Source organism: Protopterus annectens, chromosome 5.part0 (genome assembly GCF_019279795.1).
Source record: "Protopterus annectens isolate FY-2018-M chromosome 5.part0, PAN1.0, whole genome shotgun sequence".
In the NCBI taxonomy this organism is placed as follows: domain Eukaryota; kingdom Metazoa; phylum Chordata; order Ceratodontiformes; family Protopteridae; genus Protopterus; species Protopterus annectens.
The window spans coordinates 1,851,896,496-1,851,913,512 of NC_056735.1; the positions used below are offsets into that span (position 1 = coordinate 1,851,896,496).

The 17,017-nt window shown below is 38.7% G+C and overlaps 1 protein-coding gene across 1 annotated transcript in view; it reads right to left on the reverse strand.

Moving 5' to 3' along the window:
• The window catches only part of SERPINE3 (serpin family E member 3), a 144,731-nt gene extending 131,876 nt beyond the window's left edge, over positions 1–12,855 (reverse strand). Inside the window, exon 1 of the mRNA XM_044072044.1 lies at positions 12,596–12,855. Coding sequence (XP_043927979.1) covers positions 12,596–12,854 — 259 coding nt within the window. The 5' untranslated portion in view covers position 12,855. The remainder of the gene's footprint in view (positions 1–12,595) is intronic.
• Between the last annotated feature and the right edge of the window lie 4,162 nt (positions 12,856–17,017).

Here is a 17,017-nt window from a genome sequence, read left to right on the forward strand (position 1 = left end):
AGTTTGCTGTAAGTTATGTGGGGGGCTGGGGATTGTGTTGTCATTGCTACTTTAATTCTCATCACTTTCAAACCTTAGAGGTATGCACAGGAGGTCATTAAAGCTTGTGTTTGGGCTGGGGACAGTGGGGTCATTGTTTCTTTTTCTTTTCTCATAGACCTCAAAGGTGTACAGAGAAGGTTTCTATTGCTTGTAGAGGGGCAGTGTACTATCTAGGAGCAGCAAAGTAGAATATAACACAGTAATATTGTTTTCACTTTCCTCACTATCACACATCAGGCACTAATATCGGGGGCTGCCTTGGTAGGGCAGGGGTGAGGAGTGAGGAGGCATCCTGTGTATATGTATGCCAGCAGTCACTTGAAATACATGGTTGTGGCCATTTGAACCTCTGCTCTCATCCCAGTCTAAAACCAGAGGGATGCGCAGGCAGTGACTGTCTTTTTTGGGGGGTTAGGGAGGCAAGCAGTATTCCCAGATAGGACCTGTTTATCCTCACAACAACTGGCTTATTAGTATATTGTGAGCTTTGAACATTTAGCTTTGGGTACAACTTATGTCTTCCTTGAAAGAAACAAAATATGGCTGAAATTATTTTCTTACTCATTAGTTTTGTTAAGGCCACCATTTGGATTAAAATATTTGGAAAATGCTCTAAAATGCATCCCACAGCATCTATAACCTGGGGACCCCAGCTTAATTTAGTCATTTCCTAAATGGCTATTACTGTGATGTCTTAGTCATGAAATATATATTGAAGGGATGTGAGGAAAACTAAATTTGAACAGCAACACTGAATTTCTTTCCTTAATCATAATTTCTGTTCAGGTCATCATTAGATGAAAGGTTGTGTAAAAAGAAAAAAAGATTTAAAATGCATTTCGGTGCATATATGAAGTTATTCTTTCTTGAAAAAGCTGAAAGGCAGGACAAAATGTGAGAAAAGAAAGAAAAGGAAGAAAAAAGTATGTGTCTATGGGTGTGTGTGTGTGTGTGTGTGTGTGTGTGTGTGTGTGTGTGTGTGTGTGTGTGTGTGTGTGTGTGTGTGTGTGTGTGTGTGTGTGTGTGTGTGTGGTGTACGGTGAAGGGAGAGCAAGATGGGGAGAAACAGAGAGGAGCACCAAAGTATGTGTCGACGTGTGTGTGTGTGTGTGTGTGTGTGTGTGTGTGTGTGTGTGTATGTGTGTGTGTGTGTGTTTGTGTGTGTGTATGTGTGTATGTGTGTGTGTGTGTGTGTGTGTGTGTGTGTGTGTGTGTGTGTGTGTGTGTGTGTGTGTGTGTGTGTGCATATGTGTGTATATTAAAACAATAGGAAGTGCCTAGTGTGCCATTTTGATTAAGTCTAGCCCTGTACATAGAGTTGTAGTAATGTATCACTGTTGCAATGCATGCCAATAACTGTTAATGTCCATTTGCAAGCTGGACCAAAATAGTGAGGTACCTAGACTTTTTATAATGTAAGAGCCTTGTAGCTACAAGTCAGTCTGTGCCTACTACTTCTAAATCTTTGCAGCCTATACTAAAAGATTGCTTAGAGGGGGTAGCAGTGACAAGGTGATAATTAGACTGGCAGTGCCTAGGGGCCCCCAAATTAACATTTGCTGGTGGCCCCCAAAATGCTAACACTGGCCCTGCCTACTGCTCCAAACCAAATACAAAACACACACACACACACACACACACACACACACACACACACACACACACACACACACACACACACACAAACACACACACAGACACCAAAAGCCGCTGAATAAACAAACAGCAGAAACCACCAACAACAAAAAAAAATGCGTACATCGTAGTAAAGGTGGATTGTGGGAGGGTGCTGATGGTAAGGCAGTGGGTTCTATGAGTATCTACTGTTATAGGTAAGTGGAACTTACACAACTGGACTATGTTCAACAGACACATTGCCTTACTGGCATATGAGTAGATTCCCAAAGCTTACCCAACCTGGGAGGAAGAAGGATAAGGGTCCAGGAGCCCCTGGAAAATGGTCATAGTGAAGCCTGTTCTGGATTTGGAAAAGGTATCTGGTTTGTAGTATTTCATAAAAGTATGGGCCAAAGACCAAGCTGATGCCCCTAGAATATTTCCAGTGTCCACCCCTTTCCAAATTGCTACTGAAGAGGAAAAGGTCCTCATGTGTGCCTGGATTCACCTTGCCATGATGGATGTAACAAAAAACAGTCCCACAGGAAAACCAATGTCTGTAACGGTTTGCTTAGAGATATGTTGACCTTTCTTTGCCCCAAATAAAAAAATCTTTTGGTCTTCCGAAAGGGCTTTTTTTTGTGAAGGCCATAACTCAGCTGCTTATGTACAGCCAAGGTATGAAGAAACTTCTCTCCCTAATTCTTAGTTTCCAGAAGAAACACTGGAAGACTGATGGGCTGATTAAGAATGAACTCTAAAACCACTGTCAACATGAAATATGGATTAGTGCACAACATAACCCTATCCTTGTGGAAAACAAGGTAAGGTTGCCCCACCATGACAGCTTGCAGCTAGAAACTCTCCTTGCAGATGTCAGAGCAATAAGCAAACACTTTTCCTTGTTAAGAATGTGAGATCAGCATGAGATGCTGGTTTGAAAGTTGGAATAGTCAATTTTTCTAGAACATAGTTGAGATCCCATAAAAAAGGAATTTGCTTGCAAGGGGTCTCATATGCAACGCTCTTTTCATAAACTGTTTTACCATAAGAGAAGAAGAAAGGGGGATCCATAGTCAGACAAAAAGAGATGGAAGCGTATGGTAAGCCATCCTGAAGTGGCTCCCACAAATATATCAAGACCAGGGGGATATTAACCTCAACGGACCCCCATTCCAATTTAGGTACCACTTAGAAAATCTTATCCATTTAAAAACATAAGATTCTCTAATAGCAGTTTTTTTACTCCTTTAACACCTACTGCACATCCTCATAAATCTGGTGCTTAAAAGGAGTCAAAATTTAATCATCCAGGCTGTCAACTGAATTTTCTCTAAATCAGGGTGTAGCAATCACCCCTAAGACTGTGTGAGCAGATCCAGTGTATGAGGAAATTTGTGGTAATTGCCTTTGGCCAATACCATTAAATGTGAGAACTAAGGTTGCCTGGGCCAATAGGGTGTCACCACAATGACCCTTGGAATTTCTCTCTGAACTTTGAGAAGTATCTTTTGAATCAGAAGAAAGGGTGGAAATACATAAAGGAACATTTTCGTCTAAGAAAATGAGAATGCATCTCTCCTCCAACCAAGGCTGTAAGGATGTGTACTACAGAATTTCTCTAGTTGTCTGTTTTGAAAGGATATCTACTTGATGCATGCCCACAAATGGAATAAATCCTGGAACACCATTGCCTGGAGCTTCCACTCATGTTTGTCTGCCCAGGATCTGCTTAGCCAGTCTGCCACAACATTCTGCTATGATGGAATGTAAAAGGTCTGGAGAGTCAGAAAATATTGAGAAGCCAGCTCCCAGACCATCACTGACAACCAACAAAGAGGGTAAGACCTGATACCACTTGTTGGTTGAGATGACACATCACTGTGGTGTCCATAATCATGTGAAGAGGACCTGCAGTCCATACATGATGAAAAAAAAGACCACTAAGATCCAGCAACAAAAATCACTTGCAGATCACTAAAGCCAATAACTCTGCTGGTGAAGCACTATTCTCTTGCACCATAGCCAAATTATGGAACTCACTCCCACCCACAATTACCTCCATACCACCATGCACCCACTTCAAAACTTTACTAAAAGCGCACCTAAAAACATGCTGGCTATGCCCTTGCAACTCCCACTCTAAAATCACCCACCCCATCCAACCACTACCTTTCTTTCCACTCCACTAACTACCTTGATTATAGCAAGCTCGGATACTCATAAGCCTAGTACTTATTATACAGCAGGAACTTCTCATTGTAACATTTGTTAATGTCTGTTATGTACTTCACAGATAAAGATTCTAGTTGTCTACTGATGTACTATGTTCTTCATCTGTAAATATGTTGTAAGTAATTGCTGTTATATTGTTAATCGCTATGTAATCCAATGTAACTACTGTCTGTTTATTTTAACTGTGGAGCTTTTCTCCCCGGGCCTCCGCTGAAAATGGACCTACGTCCAGTCGGACACTCCCAGTCAACAAATGTAAATAAATAAAAATAAATAAATAAACCTTCAAGGCATGAATCACTGCCAAGATCTTCTTGATATTGAGGTGCTTCTGAGTGTCCTTGGGACCCCAATTGGTTTGCACTTGCTTCCCCATAGATACAGCTCCCCATCTGAAATTGTATGAATTTGTCTGGACAGACTGCACCGGACTCAGACTGCAGAACAGAAGCCCTGGAATGATAGTCAACTGTCCTTTCCAGTACTGTAACTCTTGTCTGGTGAAAGGAGACAAGGCAACTAGGTTTCCAGGGAATAAAGGTGCTAAGTCTAACAAAATGTCTGAAAACTGGAAGCTCTGTAGTCAGATAATCAGCACAGGGTTTGAAGTGCTGTAGTCTTATAGGTTGATTGGGAAGAAGTCATCAAGGTATATAACTCTTTTACTTTTCGTGAAAAAGAGAAAAAACAATTAGCAGCACCTAGAGAAAGAAAAACAGCAACTGTTGATAGACCAGAAAGATTTTACAATCCATAATTTGTAATTTATTGGACATTTGTTCTTTAGAACAGCAAATGGTCTTACAGAGACCATAGCTGTGTATGTTACTTAAATGAAGAACAGAGGTGATGGCTCTGAATTTCTTGTGTTTGATTATTCTCCAATACAAGGATAATGAGAAATAAGCTTATGGCCTAGCTATAACAGAAACATGCCTGACATTATCAAAAACTGCAGATACATACATAAGAAGTGAAATTACTAGTTCATAATTCAAACAACAATATGCACATGAGTCAGATAACAAGGCATACATGATTAATAAAGGGAGGATGTGTTATAAAATGAATGGACATGAAAAACAGTGATGTGGCAATATACCTTGGCAATGACTGAATCCAGATAAAAGATGCTCATGCAACTGAAATTTAAACTTGAAGTATATGTGGATATAAACATAAAAGGAGGTATTAACCAGCATTTAATCAATGCCACATTTGTGAAAGAAAATTACATTTCCATAAAATGGACAAAACTAAAAACAAGTGAGTTTAAAAGAAATTGCATGTTACTGAAAAGAAGTATGAAAAGTATGTTTTGTTATTACTAGGGAAGTAAAATGAATTGATAATGCGAAATAAGAAAATATATCTGAATGTCTAAATGGTGACATTGAAGTGTAAGCCTAATTTTTGGAAGGAAATGTGAAATTTAAGCTACAGACAGATACGCATAGTAATATTTCTGTCAGAAAATAATTTAAACAATTGAGGGAGCTGTATGTACATTACATCATTAACATCTGAGTAATACCATATGGAGAAAAATAACCGCATGAGTACAAACCTAAAAATTCAAGCTTCTTTTTCAAGTAATGACACTTAAGTGACTTATCCTAACACTTTAGGTCTTGTGATATGTACTTAGATAAGCATGATAAAATTAATGCACATTCTAAAAACAAAGACTATGTTTGTATAGAATAAACAAGATAGTCATAGAGAGGTTTTAGATACTGTACAATCTCATAGTAATGATATCTAGAATGACTGTGCTGATTTTTTTACCAATACAGGCAGTTTTCCAGGTGAATGTCACAAACAAATAAAATCTGAGACAGTACCATGTGCTTTTAGAAAAGTACCCACAGCAGTTAGAAATAACAGAGAACAGAAGCTGAAGAGAATGGATAACTTAGGTACCATTACAATAAGTAGTAACAACATAATGGGTGAATATGTTTTTCAATGTTGTAAAGAAAGATCAGATATGCATTCATATTATATGCATTACCCTCTGCTTCTAGCTGAAGTGGTCTTAAGAATAACATATGTTGTTTTCTCAGTACTAAAACCCTCCATATTTTATAGCAAATAAAGTTAGATGAAGCTAGCTCCAAATTGGGTACATTTAAAATGAAACTAGGAAGGTATCAATTTTTTGTATTCTATCAGCATCAGATATGCTCAAAGAGCTATTGCTGAAATAATTGAAGGCTTAGAAATTGTTTTAAATATAACTGATAATCTATTTAGAAATTATTTTAAACATAATGATTATTAGTGTGGCTCAGACAAAAGGACAGCAATACAAGAGACTGATACAATTGCGGAATACAATGAGATAGCAAAATTTGAAGTAAAAAAAGCTAATGCAAAATTAGAACAAAAAGTTTGATGTTTATTGGTAATATTCACATGCCATAAGGTCTGAAACCTGAATGAAAAAAAATGGACAAGTTATGCAAACACCATGTCCAGAAGACAAGCATGTATTCCAGAAATTTCTAGGAATTATGCCGAATCTTACAAAATTTGTATCTAGTATGTCCGGGATACATGTGCCTCTATTAAACCTGCTAGAAATAAACGCAACCTTTAGTTGAATTTTGAATAGGAAAATGTTTTTTTTAAATGCTCAGAAATGCTTACAGATATTCTAGCATTAAAATACTATGTGAACAATTCTGCTGCATTGCAATTAGATACCATTGAGAGTGGTATGAGAGTTATAATCTTTCAAGAGGACAGACTACTCACCTACAGATCCATAAGAGATTTGATCAGATAGGAAGGGGATTGTAAGCAACAGTGTCTGGATGAAACAAATTCTATGCATGTGTCTATGGTAAAGGTGTCTAGCAGAGACAGATCACAAATCCCTGCAAATAATATTCAGAAAATCTTTGTATAAGGCACCTCTGAGATTGCATAAGATGCATTATGTTATATATGACAATGACTTCCAGTCCACAAGTCAAACATTCAGAATATTTGTATGTGAATGGGAAATGAATTGTGTAAGTACAGCACTAAGTCTGGCAGTTGTTCTCATGCTGACTCTGAAAATGGTCCATTTCGACCAGTGTTCTACTCCATTTAACAAATTTAACAAATACAAATGAATGAAAGAATAAATAAAGAAATAGAACAATTTGAGATAAGACAAATGTTTTGTTTACTAACCATTTAAAATCTCACTTTGCCCCCATCTTTTTTTCATCCTCCATCTACTGAGAGGGATTTTTATTATAATTAGATACCACATCAAGCATAAGTAATGGGTTAAGAGACAAGTCTGCCATTTTGAAGACTACATGGGGGATGAACACATCGGGGCTTATGGTATGGAGACCCTATTATCTAATGTGATTGCCAGCAAGCAAACCATCTTCCAAGTAAGACACTTAAATGAGATTACAAAACTGGTAAAACATGGTGGCTAAGTCTGTTTCTCCAAAACAAAGTTCAACTCCTGTGAAGGAGGTCAGTGATAAAAAACACATACCAGAAAAAGTGTGACTATTTGCATTGATGTCATAAAAGGCTCCCAAAAGAGGTACACTGATGAGCCACAGCAATGAATTTGCTCTTATCACCTGAGCTTGAGCTCAAGGTTACAGCTGCTCATGTTTTGTTGCTTGCCTGGAACAATATCATATTGCTCGCATGTCAGTGAGTTTGGGGTGGTTCAAGGTCAGTCCTCTTTTGAGGAGTGTTACAATGACTGTCATTACAACGTGCAGCAACCTCCGTGTGAGAATAATAATATATGGGAGTATGAAGGGCAAAGTCCCCCACATGGGGAGTTGGGGGGATTACTCACCTGCAAAAATACTTTTGTGTGAGACATTTGCATGTAACACTGCAACCTTGAATACAGGAGTTATGAGAATGTGTGTACTTTAACTCTTGTGACTCACCTAATGTGATGTGACAAGTCAAGGAGATGTATAGTGGCCCCAACTATAGAAGAGGAAAAAGACAACTCAATAGGTCAGCAAGGTATTTCAGAATAGTAAGCAGGTATATTTGAAGAGGAAGAGGATTAGTCTGTTGATATCAAGACAAAATTATTTTCAATTCAGATAAATAAAATTTTCTGATACTGTGTTTTCTAGCCTGTAAAAGAACTGTTGGAATGAAAGGATTTTTGCAGAATGTCCAGATCTTGCCTCAAATTTTGAGTTTGTTCCTCATAAAATGTATAGATTTTTGGCAAATCATTAAATACTGAAATTACCTAACAATGTCAGATATGTTTCACATTTTTCATCCTTCACAAAAAGGCATTTTAATCCAAAATCTGCTATTCTAGCAACTTTCAAATTTTATAAGAGCAGCATTTTTCCCCTCGTTATTTTTGACTTTGTACAGTAGTCTTGTGCTAAGAGATTGAGAGGCATGGCTCCTATTCAAAACTGCTGAGGCTTTATATTATATAGGAAAGCAAAGAAGTCCCTCTGTTGCACTAAGGACTGAAGGCAGAACAGCAAACATCTCTGGTTTCATTCATTATGTGTCAGCATACACCACTGGTTTTATTTGTCATATGTGATCCAGAAGATCTGCTTGGTGTAAGAAATCTGCTAGTGTTCTCTTAGCCTTTGAAAAGTACATAGCCATCAGGTAAAAGCTGAGGGACATAACAAGTCACCTTGCAGGGCTGGCTTGAATAAATGTCCCATTTCTTGTTTATATATCATGTGGCCATGGAATTGTCCCTCACCATCTCAGAAACATCCTGCTGTAAGAGAGTTTTTGTAGGCTTTGATGGCAAAACTGCCTACATATATACTTCTCTGCAGGGTGGCCATGGTGGAGCAGCAGTTAGCATTGTCGCCTCACAGCAAGAGGTTCTCCAGTTCGATCCTCAGCTGGGGTTCCTTCTGTGCGGAGTCTGCATGTCCTCCCTGTTGTCGCGTGGGTTTCCTCCGGGTGCTCCGATTTCATCCCACATCCCAAAGACATGCTGTAGGTGGATTGGAAACTCTAAATTGGCCCTAGGTGTGAGTGCATGCATGCGTGTGTGTGTGTGTGTGTGTGCCTTCTGTGGAAGGTTGGGTGCTGGGCTGGCAACTTGACACTGTAAAACTCCACTGCCAATCATGAGCTGACAGGTGATTTGCTGTGGTGACCCCTAACCAGGAAAAGCTGAAAGAAGAAGATATATACTTCTCTGCAGATACAGTAGCTGCAATCATATTCTGTTATGTCTACCCAATTAAAAGATATCCAAATTTAATACAAGCAGCATACAAAAGAATGTTGGCTGACACAGCAGAGCAGTAGTTAACAATGTTGGTTCAGAGTGCTTGGTTTCTAGTTTACTTTTCAGCTGGAGCAGCTTATAAGCAAAGTTTAAATGTCCTCCATATGTCTTAGTGCTCCAGTTTCCTCCCACATCTCAAGACATCCCATAAGTGAACTATTAATCGTCCATGCTGTCCATGGGTATACATGCTGTGTGTGTGTGTGTGTGTCTTGTGACACACTGGCATTCCAGCCAGGATTAGTTTCTCTGTCTTGTGTTCAGGGAGTGCCAGAATAGGCTGGGGATCCCTAGTCACAGGCAGAAAACATACAGTGTAAAATGTTGACTAAAGCTGATACAGAATAGATGTAGAAATAGTTGTATCTTTCTGTTTATCTGATTTCTATTCGAAAGCACAAATAAAATAGTACAAAACAAAAAAAGCAATGTTTTGGATTACAGCAACAAGTGTTCAAGTCTTAGAATTTGGAAATTCTGATTTCACTGTAAATGGTTTGTATCAGGCCTTGTGCTAATGAATACATCTCCCTATAGGCCAGCAGATATAAAATAGTAGTCAATAATCTGAAAATTATATTTAAATTTATTAAGATACTAAATGGTCAAAAAGGGCCTGTGTTAATGGTATCCATTTGGTTAAGTGAAACACTATTCACTGAATGCTGTCCATTTGAATTTATTTCCATGATTCTGAGATTTGTCAAACCTAATGTCTACTGAAATTGAAACAAGATTAGTAGAATTCTGAATGTAGGACTGAGTGTGTCATATCTCATTTAGTAAATTATTAGTATTTGGCATCAGACGTTAGAGCACTGCACTGATCGTGTGGTAGCAGACCATGTAGCTACAAGGGTTTTCAATCTATATGAGGCCAGATATTGTTAATGTTTATTCAATGCTATCAATAGTTTGATATAATAATAAATAAGTAGAGAAGCATGGGATCACAGCCTGTGCATGAGGATGTGAGAGTGCTTTACTAAAGACAAAAAGCAGTGTTTCTTGTTTACTTGCATTTCTTGTATTGGCCATTTGAGGTTTTGCTCAGATTTGCATTCATTCACTTTAAGTTATCTTTGTGATGAACAAATGCTCTATAACTATGCTATAGCTATGCATTAAACGAAGGAGGTTCTTTTAGTAAAAGATAAATAAGGGGAAATCTATTGATATGGTATAATATGAGTGATGCTGAACTTTTTACAAGACAGTGCTTATTCATTCAAGGCTTACATTAAACAGAAATATACCATCACCATCTAGACATCTGTAGAGCTATTGCAAATGAGAGGTAAGTAATATTTTACTGATAATATGCTGAGACCATGGAAAAAACAAACTTTATTTAGAACTCTGAATTATGAGTAGATATAATTGGTGAATAGTTGTAGATCCATACTGACTTCAACAGAAAACAGAATAAATGGAATGGATTAGGAAATGCAAGGTAGGAGGAGGCAGCACCTTCATATTAACAGGTAAGAAGAGGTAAAACCTGCATATCGATAGGTAGGAGAAGGCAGCATCTACATTTTAAGAAGTGTGGAGGGCACCTAAACATTAACAGGTAGGAGGAGGCAGCCCCTACATATTAACAGGCAGCAGTAAGCAGCACTTGCATGTTAACAGGCAGGAGGAAGTATCACCTATATTTCAATAAGTAGGAGGGCAGCACCTACATATTAACAGGTAGGAGGGAGCAGCACCAATATTAACAGGTAGGAGGGGGCAGCATATACATATGAACAGATACGAGGAGTCAGCAAATACGCAAATGTGTATTGTGATCAGTGTACTATTCCAGTAAACAAGCTAAATAAATAAACAGGTAGCAGGAGACAGCACCTGCATATTAACAGGTAGGATGATGTAGCACCTACATATATATAAAAGTAGTAGGAGGGCAGCACCTACATATTAACAGGTAGCTGGAGGCAGCACCTACATATTAACAGGTAGCTGGAGGCAACACCAGAATATGGATGCAGCACCTGCATGTTAACAGGCAGGAAGGGATAGTACTTATATATTAACATATAGGGGAGGTAACACCTACATATTAACAGGTAGCAGTAGGCAGCCTACACATTAACAGGTAGCTGGAGGCAGCACCTGCCTGATAACAGGTAGGAAGGGATAGTACCTACATATTAACAGACAGGGGAGGTAGCACCTACATATTAACAGGTAGAAGGAAGTATCACCTACATGTAAACAGGTAGGATGAGGCAGTACCTATATATTAACTGGTAGGAGGTGGACAGCACCTACATATCAACAGATTCGAGGAGGACAGCACCCACGTATTAACAGGTAGGAGGACAAAGTGCCTACATATTAACAGGTAGGAGTAGGACAGCACCTACATATTAACAGGTAGGTGGAGGAGAGCACCTATATATATATATATATATATATATATATATATATATATATATATATATATATATATGTTAACAGGCAGCAGGAGGCAGCACCTACATAGCACTTATATATTAACAGAAATGAGGAGGGCAGCACCTACATATTAACTGGTAGGAGGAGGAAGTACCTACATATTAACAGGTAGGAGGAGACAGCCCTTACATTTTAACTGGTAGAAGGAGGCAGCACCTGCATATTAAAAGGTATGATGAGGCAGTACCTACATATTAATAGGTAGGAGGAGGTAGCACTTACATATTAACAGGTAGGAGCAGGAAGTACGTACATATTAACAGGTAGGAGGAGGAGGCAGTGCCTGCATATTAACAGGTAGGAGCAGGAAGTACGTACATATTAACAGGTAGGAGGATGAGGCAGTGCCTGCATATTAACAGGTAGGAGCAGGAAGTACGTACATATTAACAGGTAGGAGGAGGAGGCAGTGCCTGCATATTAACAGGTAGGAGCAGGAAGTACGTACATATTAACAGGTAGGAGGAGGAGGCAGTGCCTACATTTTAATTGGTAGAAGGAGGTAGCACCTGCATATTAACAGGTATGATGAGGCAGCACTTACATATTAATAGGTAGGAGGAGGCAGCACTTACATATTAACTAAATTCAAATGGGTAAATTAGGTAGGTAAACTGTCTCCTTGTGTCATCATATTGCATAATGTAAAGATAAGTTGCCATTTAGAAAGGAGAGATGGAACTTAAGATACAAGCATTTAGAAGTCATGATTTTTTTCTGTTTACACACACGCACACATTGTAATACATTCCTATACTTTATGCAGCTGTCTGGCTCAAAATAACAAAACAAAAAACATTGGCAATTTAAGTTTGCAAACAGTACACAGAACACCTTCACTAAACAGACTTTTTGCTTAGTTTTCCAATTTCTTTTGAACCAGTGTTGAATTTAGGGTTAGCTCACTGCCAGAATCTTTGAACATCATGCAGTTTTGTGTATGTTGTTCTTATTAGTTAATCTTACCATGTGCATTGTAGCCAAGAGCATTCTCCAGCTGTGCAAATGTATTGCCCTGGGCTCCAAGCTGCAGCAAACCTAAAGAAGTAGATATACTTGTTGGTGACACAATCAGGTTTGTTTTGTTGTTCATCCTGGCCACTGCTTGATAGATGCGGACAGCAAATCCCGTATTTAAGTCTTTTATCACATTGTGAGGATGACAGCTCCCTTTACTTAGGAACCATAGACAGAGAAACAGTTGATTTATGGCAAACCACCACATGAGAGAAATTCTTAATATTCTTGTAACTTTTTTCTCTGTAAAAAGAGCAGAACCAATCAATTAGTCCCAAATGTTAGTGACATTTAATTATTACCCACACATGTGAAATTATATCGTTCAAAATTCATATGAAACCAAACTGTATCATCTTTTACTTTAGTTTATGCAGTCTTCATTTTTAGTTCAAAGCACTGAATGCATTCATTTGAATATAAGTTGTATTTAGCGTCTATATCAGCATTTCAAAAACTGAATAGTTCGAATCACTAAATGTCGAACTCACATGATCGAACTATTCAATTTTCAAATGCCGATACAAAAAAAAATACAAACTAAAGGGTGTAGGCAGGGAGGCAAGCCACCCTGCACCCTCCACACCCCCGCTACTTAAATATACCAACTCCAAGACCACACTACATTGATGTAAATGGAAATCTCCCCTTACGGAGATTTCCATTTACCCATTCGATGTTCTGCACTTTCGGCATTCTCGAGGCGACAATATCGGATTCGATGTTGTCAGCGTTCAAGATGCTGATGGGAATCCTTGTCTTTATGCACACACAGAGTGTTCAGAATAGGTTAGGAATATTTTATAATTTATTCTACCCCAAAATAGGAGCAGATATACAGCTGTGATTTTCTTTTTCAGCTTAGTTTTTTTCTCACAATGCATACTGTATTCACAGGACATGATCTATTTGTAATACTCTTTGCCCTTCTGTTGCCCATTTCCATTAAAAAGAATGGTAGCATGCTGAATTAGATTTTGCTTTGACTATTTCACGAAATAGTGTCAATATATATATATATATATTTTCACTGACTGCCCTTATATTAATTTGTTTGCTTATTTATTTATTCATTCACTCATTCTAATTGCAAACTTTGACATAGACTTTTATGGGTCTCCATTACATATCAGCAAGAAATGTGACACAATTGCTTGATGTGTTAACAATGTGAAACAGTGTGTGAATAGGTCTATATCACTCACCATTCTAAAGGTAATGCCCACTGATGTGTGACAAATGTAACACATTTCCAGGGAATGCACCACATAGATGCATAGAAATTCAAAAATAATACAGAGAGAGAGAGAGAGAGAGAGAGAGCATGAAATCAGATGGTGAGGGAAACATATTTAAATCATGGTTTCTTTACATATGGCATTGCAGGGAGTAGAATAACAGGGAAAAAGTAATTTATGATGAGAAAATCTTGACATTTACACGTAGTCATCCTTTATGGATATCTCTGACTTACATCTTCTAAGCATTTTCAGTAATAATTTTTTGTTCTCTCCCTGCAGCTAACCATCAGCTGCCACCAACTCATCTCCTCATTCACTAGGTCTACTGAGCCTGCCTTAGCCTACCCATGGCTCAAACCACCCCATTTCCTGGGCCATTTAGGAGACCAATGACACTGGTGCAGCATCATGCTCCCATCATGGAGTGTACCCTAATCCTGATTACTACCCCACAGCAGCCTTGCAACTTCCTCAGTTGCTGCTTTTGGGAGGTACATGTGGCTTCTACACATGAGCAACCTACCAGCAAAATGGCACACTGATTCTGCAGCACAGAGTTTGCCAGGCTCTTAACAATGCTAGTTCACCAAGCCTAGGTTGTATCCAATCCTCCAGAATGGTCAAGCAAATATCTGCCACTCAGTCCAATTCTCGCCTGTGGACCCTTCAGCACTGATGCTGCTAATGGAAATCTGGTAATGTGGGCCACAGTTAAGGCTTTATCCCTCTGCTCCATAGGGCCACTATATCCAGTGAAAAGTTTTGATCTCACTTACAAGGTCTGAAATAAGAATTCAAAGTCAAGCATGTTTATTTATTTATTTATTATTTATTAGCATTTGTTTACAAAGAAATTCTGACTGAGTGCAAGGCCCATTTTAGTCGTCAGTAGACAAAAGCTCCACATTATAGAGAAAATTTTACTGCTGATGGATAACATCATAAGTAGAATGCAATAGCATACAATAACATACATATTACAGTATCCACAGGATACTGTTACACATCATATAACAGAAGAGCAGTATTTTAAATCCTGTTACTTTTCTACATGATCCCGAAATACACAAATGAAGTACTTTGGCTTTCTACTCTTGATATAAAGATTCAGTTTGAAGTACACTAGAAGAAGTAGATATGATCACAACTGTATACATTTGCATTATTTTATCACTCCCCAGTGACAGTGTTGAGTTAGAATAGCCTAGTAGTGAATAACAAAGAATGAAGATAGGTTTATCTGGGGTAAGATTAACAGAAAGAAGGAAAATTAGTAGTAATATTAGCATAGTATACAATGAGTGAACAGTGGACAGAAAAAATAGTGCCACAAAGAGTGCAGAGGACACTAAATAAAAAGAGGATTTCCCTTGTGTGCACTTAGAATGTGACCATGTATTCATCAAGCATTGCTTGGGATGCAGTCTAAAGGTTTTGAGATTATTGATTTGCTTTTTGGGCAAACAGTAATGAATTCCATATTTTAGATACATTTCTGGAGCAGAGCAGCCACGGTGGCACAGAGGTTAGCATTGCTGCCTCACAGCAAGAGGTTCTCCAGTTCGATTCTCTGCTGGGGTGCCTTCTGTGCGGAGTCTGCATGTCCTCCCTGTGGTTGCGTGGGTTTCCTCCAGGTGCTTCAGTTTCCTTGCAAAGACATGCAGTAGGTGGATTGGACACTCTAAATTGGCCCTAGGTGTGAGTGTGTGCATGTGTGTGCCTTCTGTGGAAGGTTGGGTGCCAGGCTGGCAACTCAACACCGTAAAACTCCACTGCCAGTCATGAGCAGACAGATGATCTGCTGTAGTGACCCCTGACTGGGAAAAGCCGAAAGACGAAGAAGATACATTTCTGGAGTAGAGGGTGTCACCTGAAGAATTACTGGATGTTGACATAAGGAGGAGGAGTTTGTCTGCCAAGTGAAGGGGTGAACTAGCTCTAGAGCAAAGGATCAGGTTGCTGATAATTGGTTGATTTATTAGAATTGTGCATCAGGTTATATATTGTAACTAGCTGGGAGAGGTTTAGGGAGTGCTGAAATTTAGTCCATAGAAGATGTTTTAGTGCTAGACAGTGGTGTGATCTGTAAAGTGCCTTGGCAGTGAATTTAGCTACTTTGTTGTTGCACAGGTTAAGTAGATGGAGTTGGGCAGCTTGAAGATTAATGAAAATAGATGTGCCATAAGCAGCGTCAGAGTAAATATGTTGTGGCAAAAATTTTCTGCCTTCAACAGACAGGTCAGACTTCATCCTGTAGAGGAACCAAGATTTTGGTGTTTTTTTTTCACTGCTTGTTTTAGATGGTTGTCAGATTCTAAACAGTCATCAATGATAACCCTGTGCAGCTTTGCATGGGTTGCTTTTTAGGGCTGTTGGAAGGTAATACTGGAGGTAATGCTGAAGGCATTTTTTTGAGGAGAGAATTCCTTAGGAATGAAAAGGAATAACTTTGTTTTTGGGGTTTATGAAAAGTTCAGAGTCATGGAGCCATTACTCTATGGAAAGACCAGATACTTAGGTAATGTGTTGTAGTTTTGCCTGCATGTTAGCAGAGCATATTAGGGTGGAATCATAACTATAATAACTGATGGTAGCAGGTTTACTCACAGTATGGAGATGCTTGATGAAATGTTGAACAGGATAGGGCTGAGGATAGACCTCTGAGGTACACCTACAGATATAAAGAGAAAGGAGGAGATAGTGGTTTGCCATTTAACAGCCTGTTGTGTGCAAGTAAGATAGAATTTAAACCAAGAGAGAGCTGGTGAAACTAACCCCAGCAAAAGGAGCCTCTGTAGTAGAAGTTTGTGGTATACAGTATCAATAACTTTTGAATACTGGTGATACATGTTTACCTGTGTTTCTGGATTGATTAACAGTGAAGATAAAATTAAGAAGATCAATGATTGTGCTATGAAGTGGTCAGAAACTGTGATAATGACAAAAGAGTATAGTTTTGTTATCCAGAATGTCCTTATTCACTAACATTACATAGTGGGAAGGCAAAGGTTGGGGGGGGGTCATCAAAAGTCTGTGGCAGTTTGAAAATATGTGCTTACTTCAGCTGTTTCTGTATAGAGGACTGATGTTAGTATCATGCATGTTAATAATGGCACCAATAGAACACTAA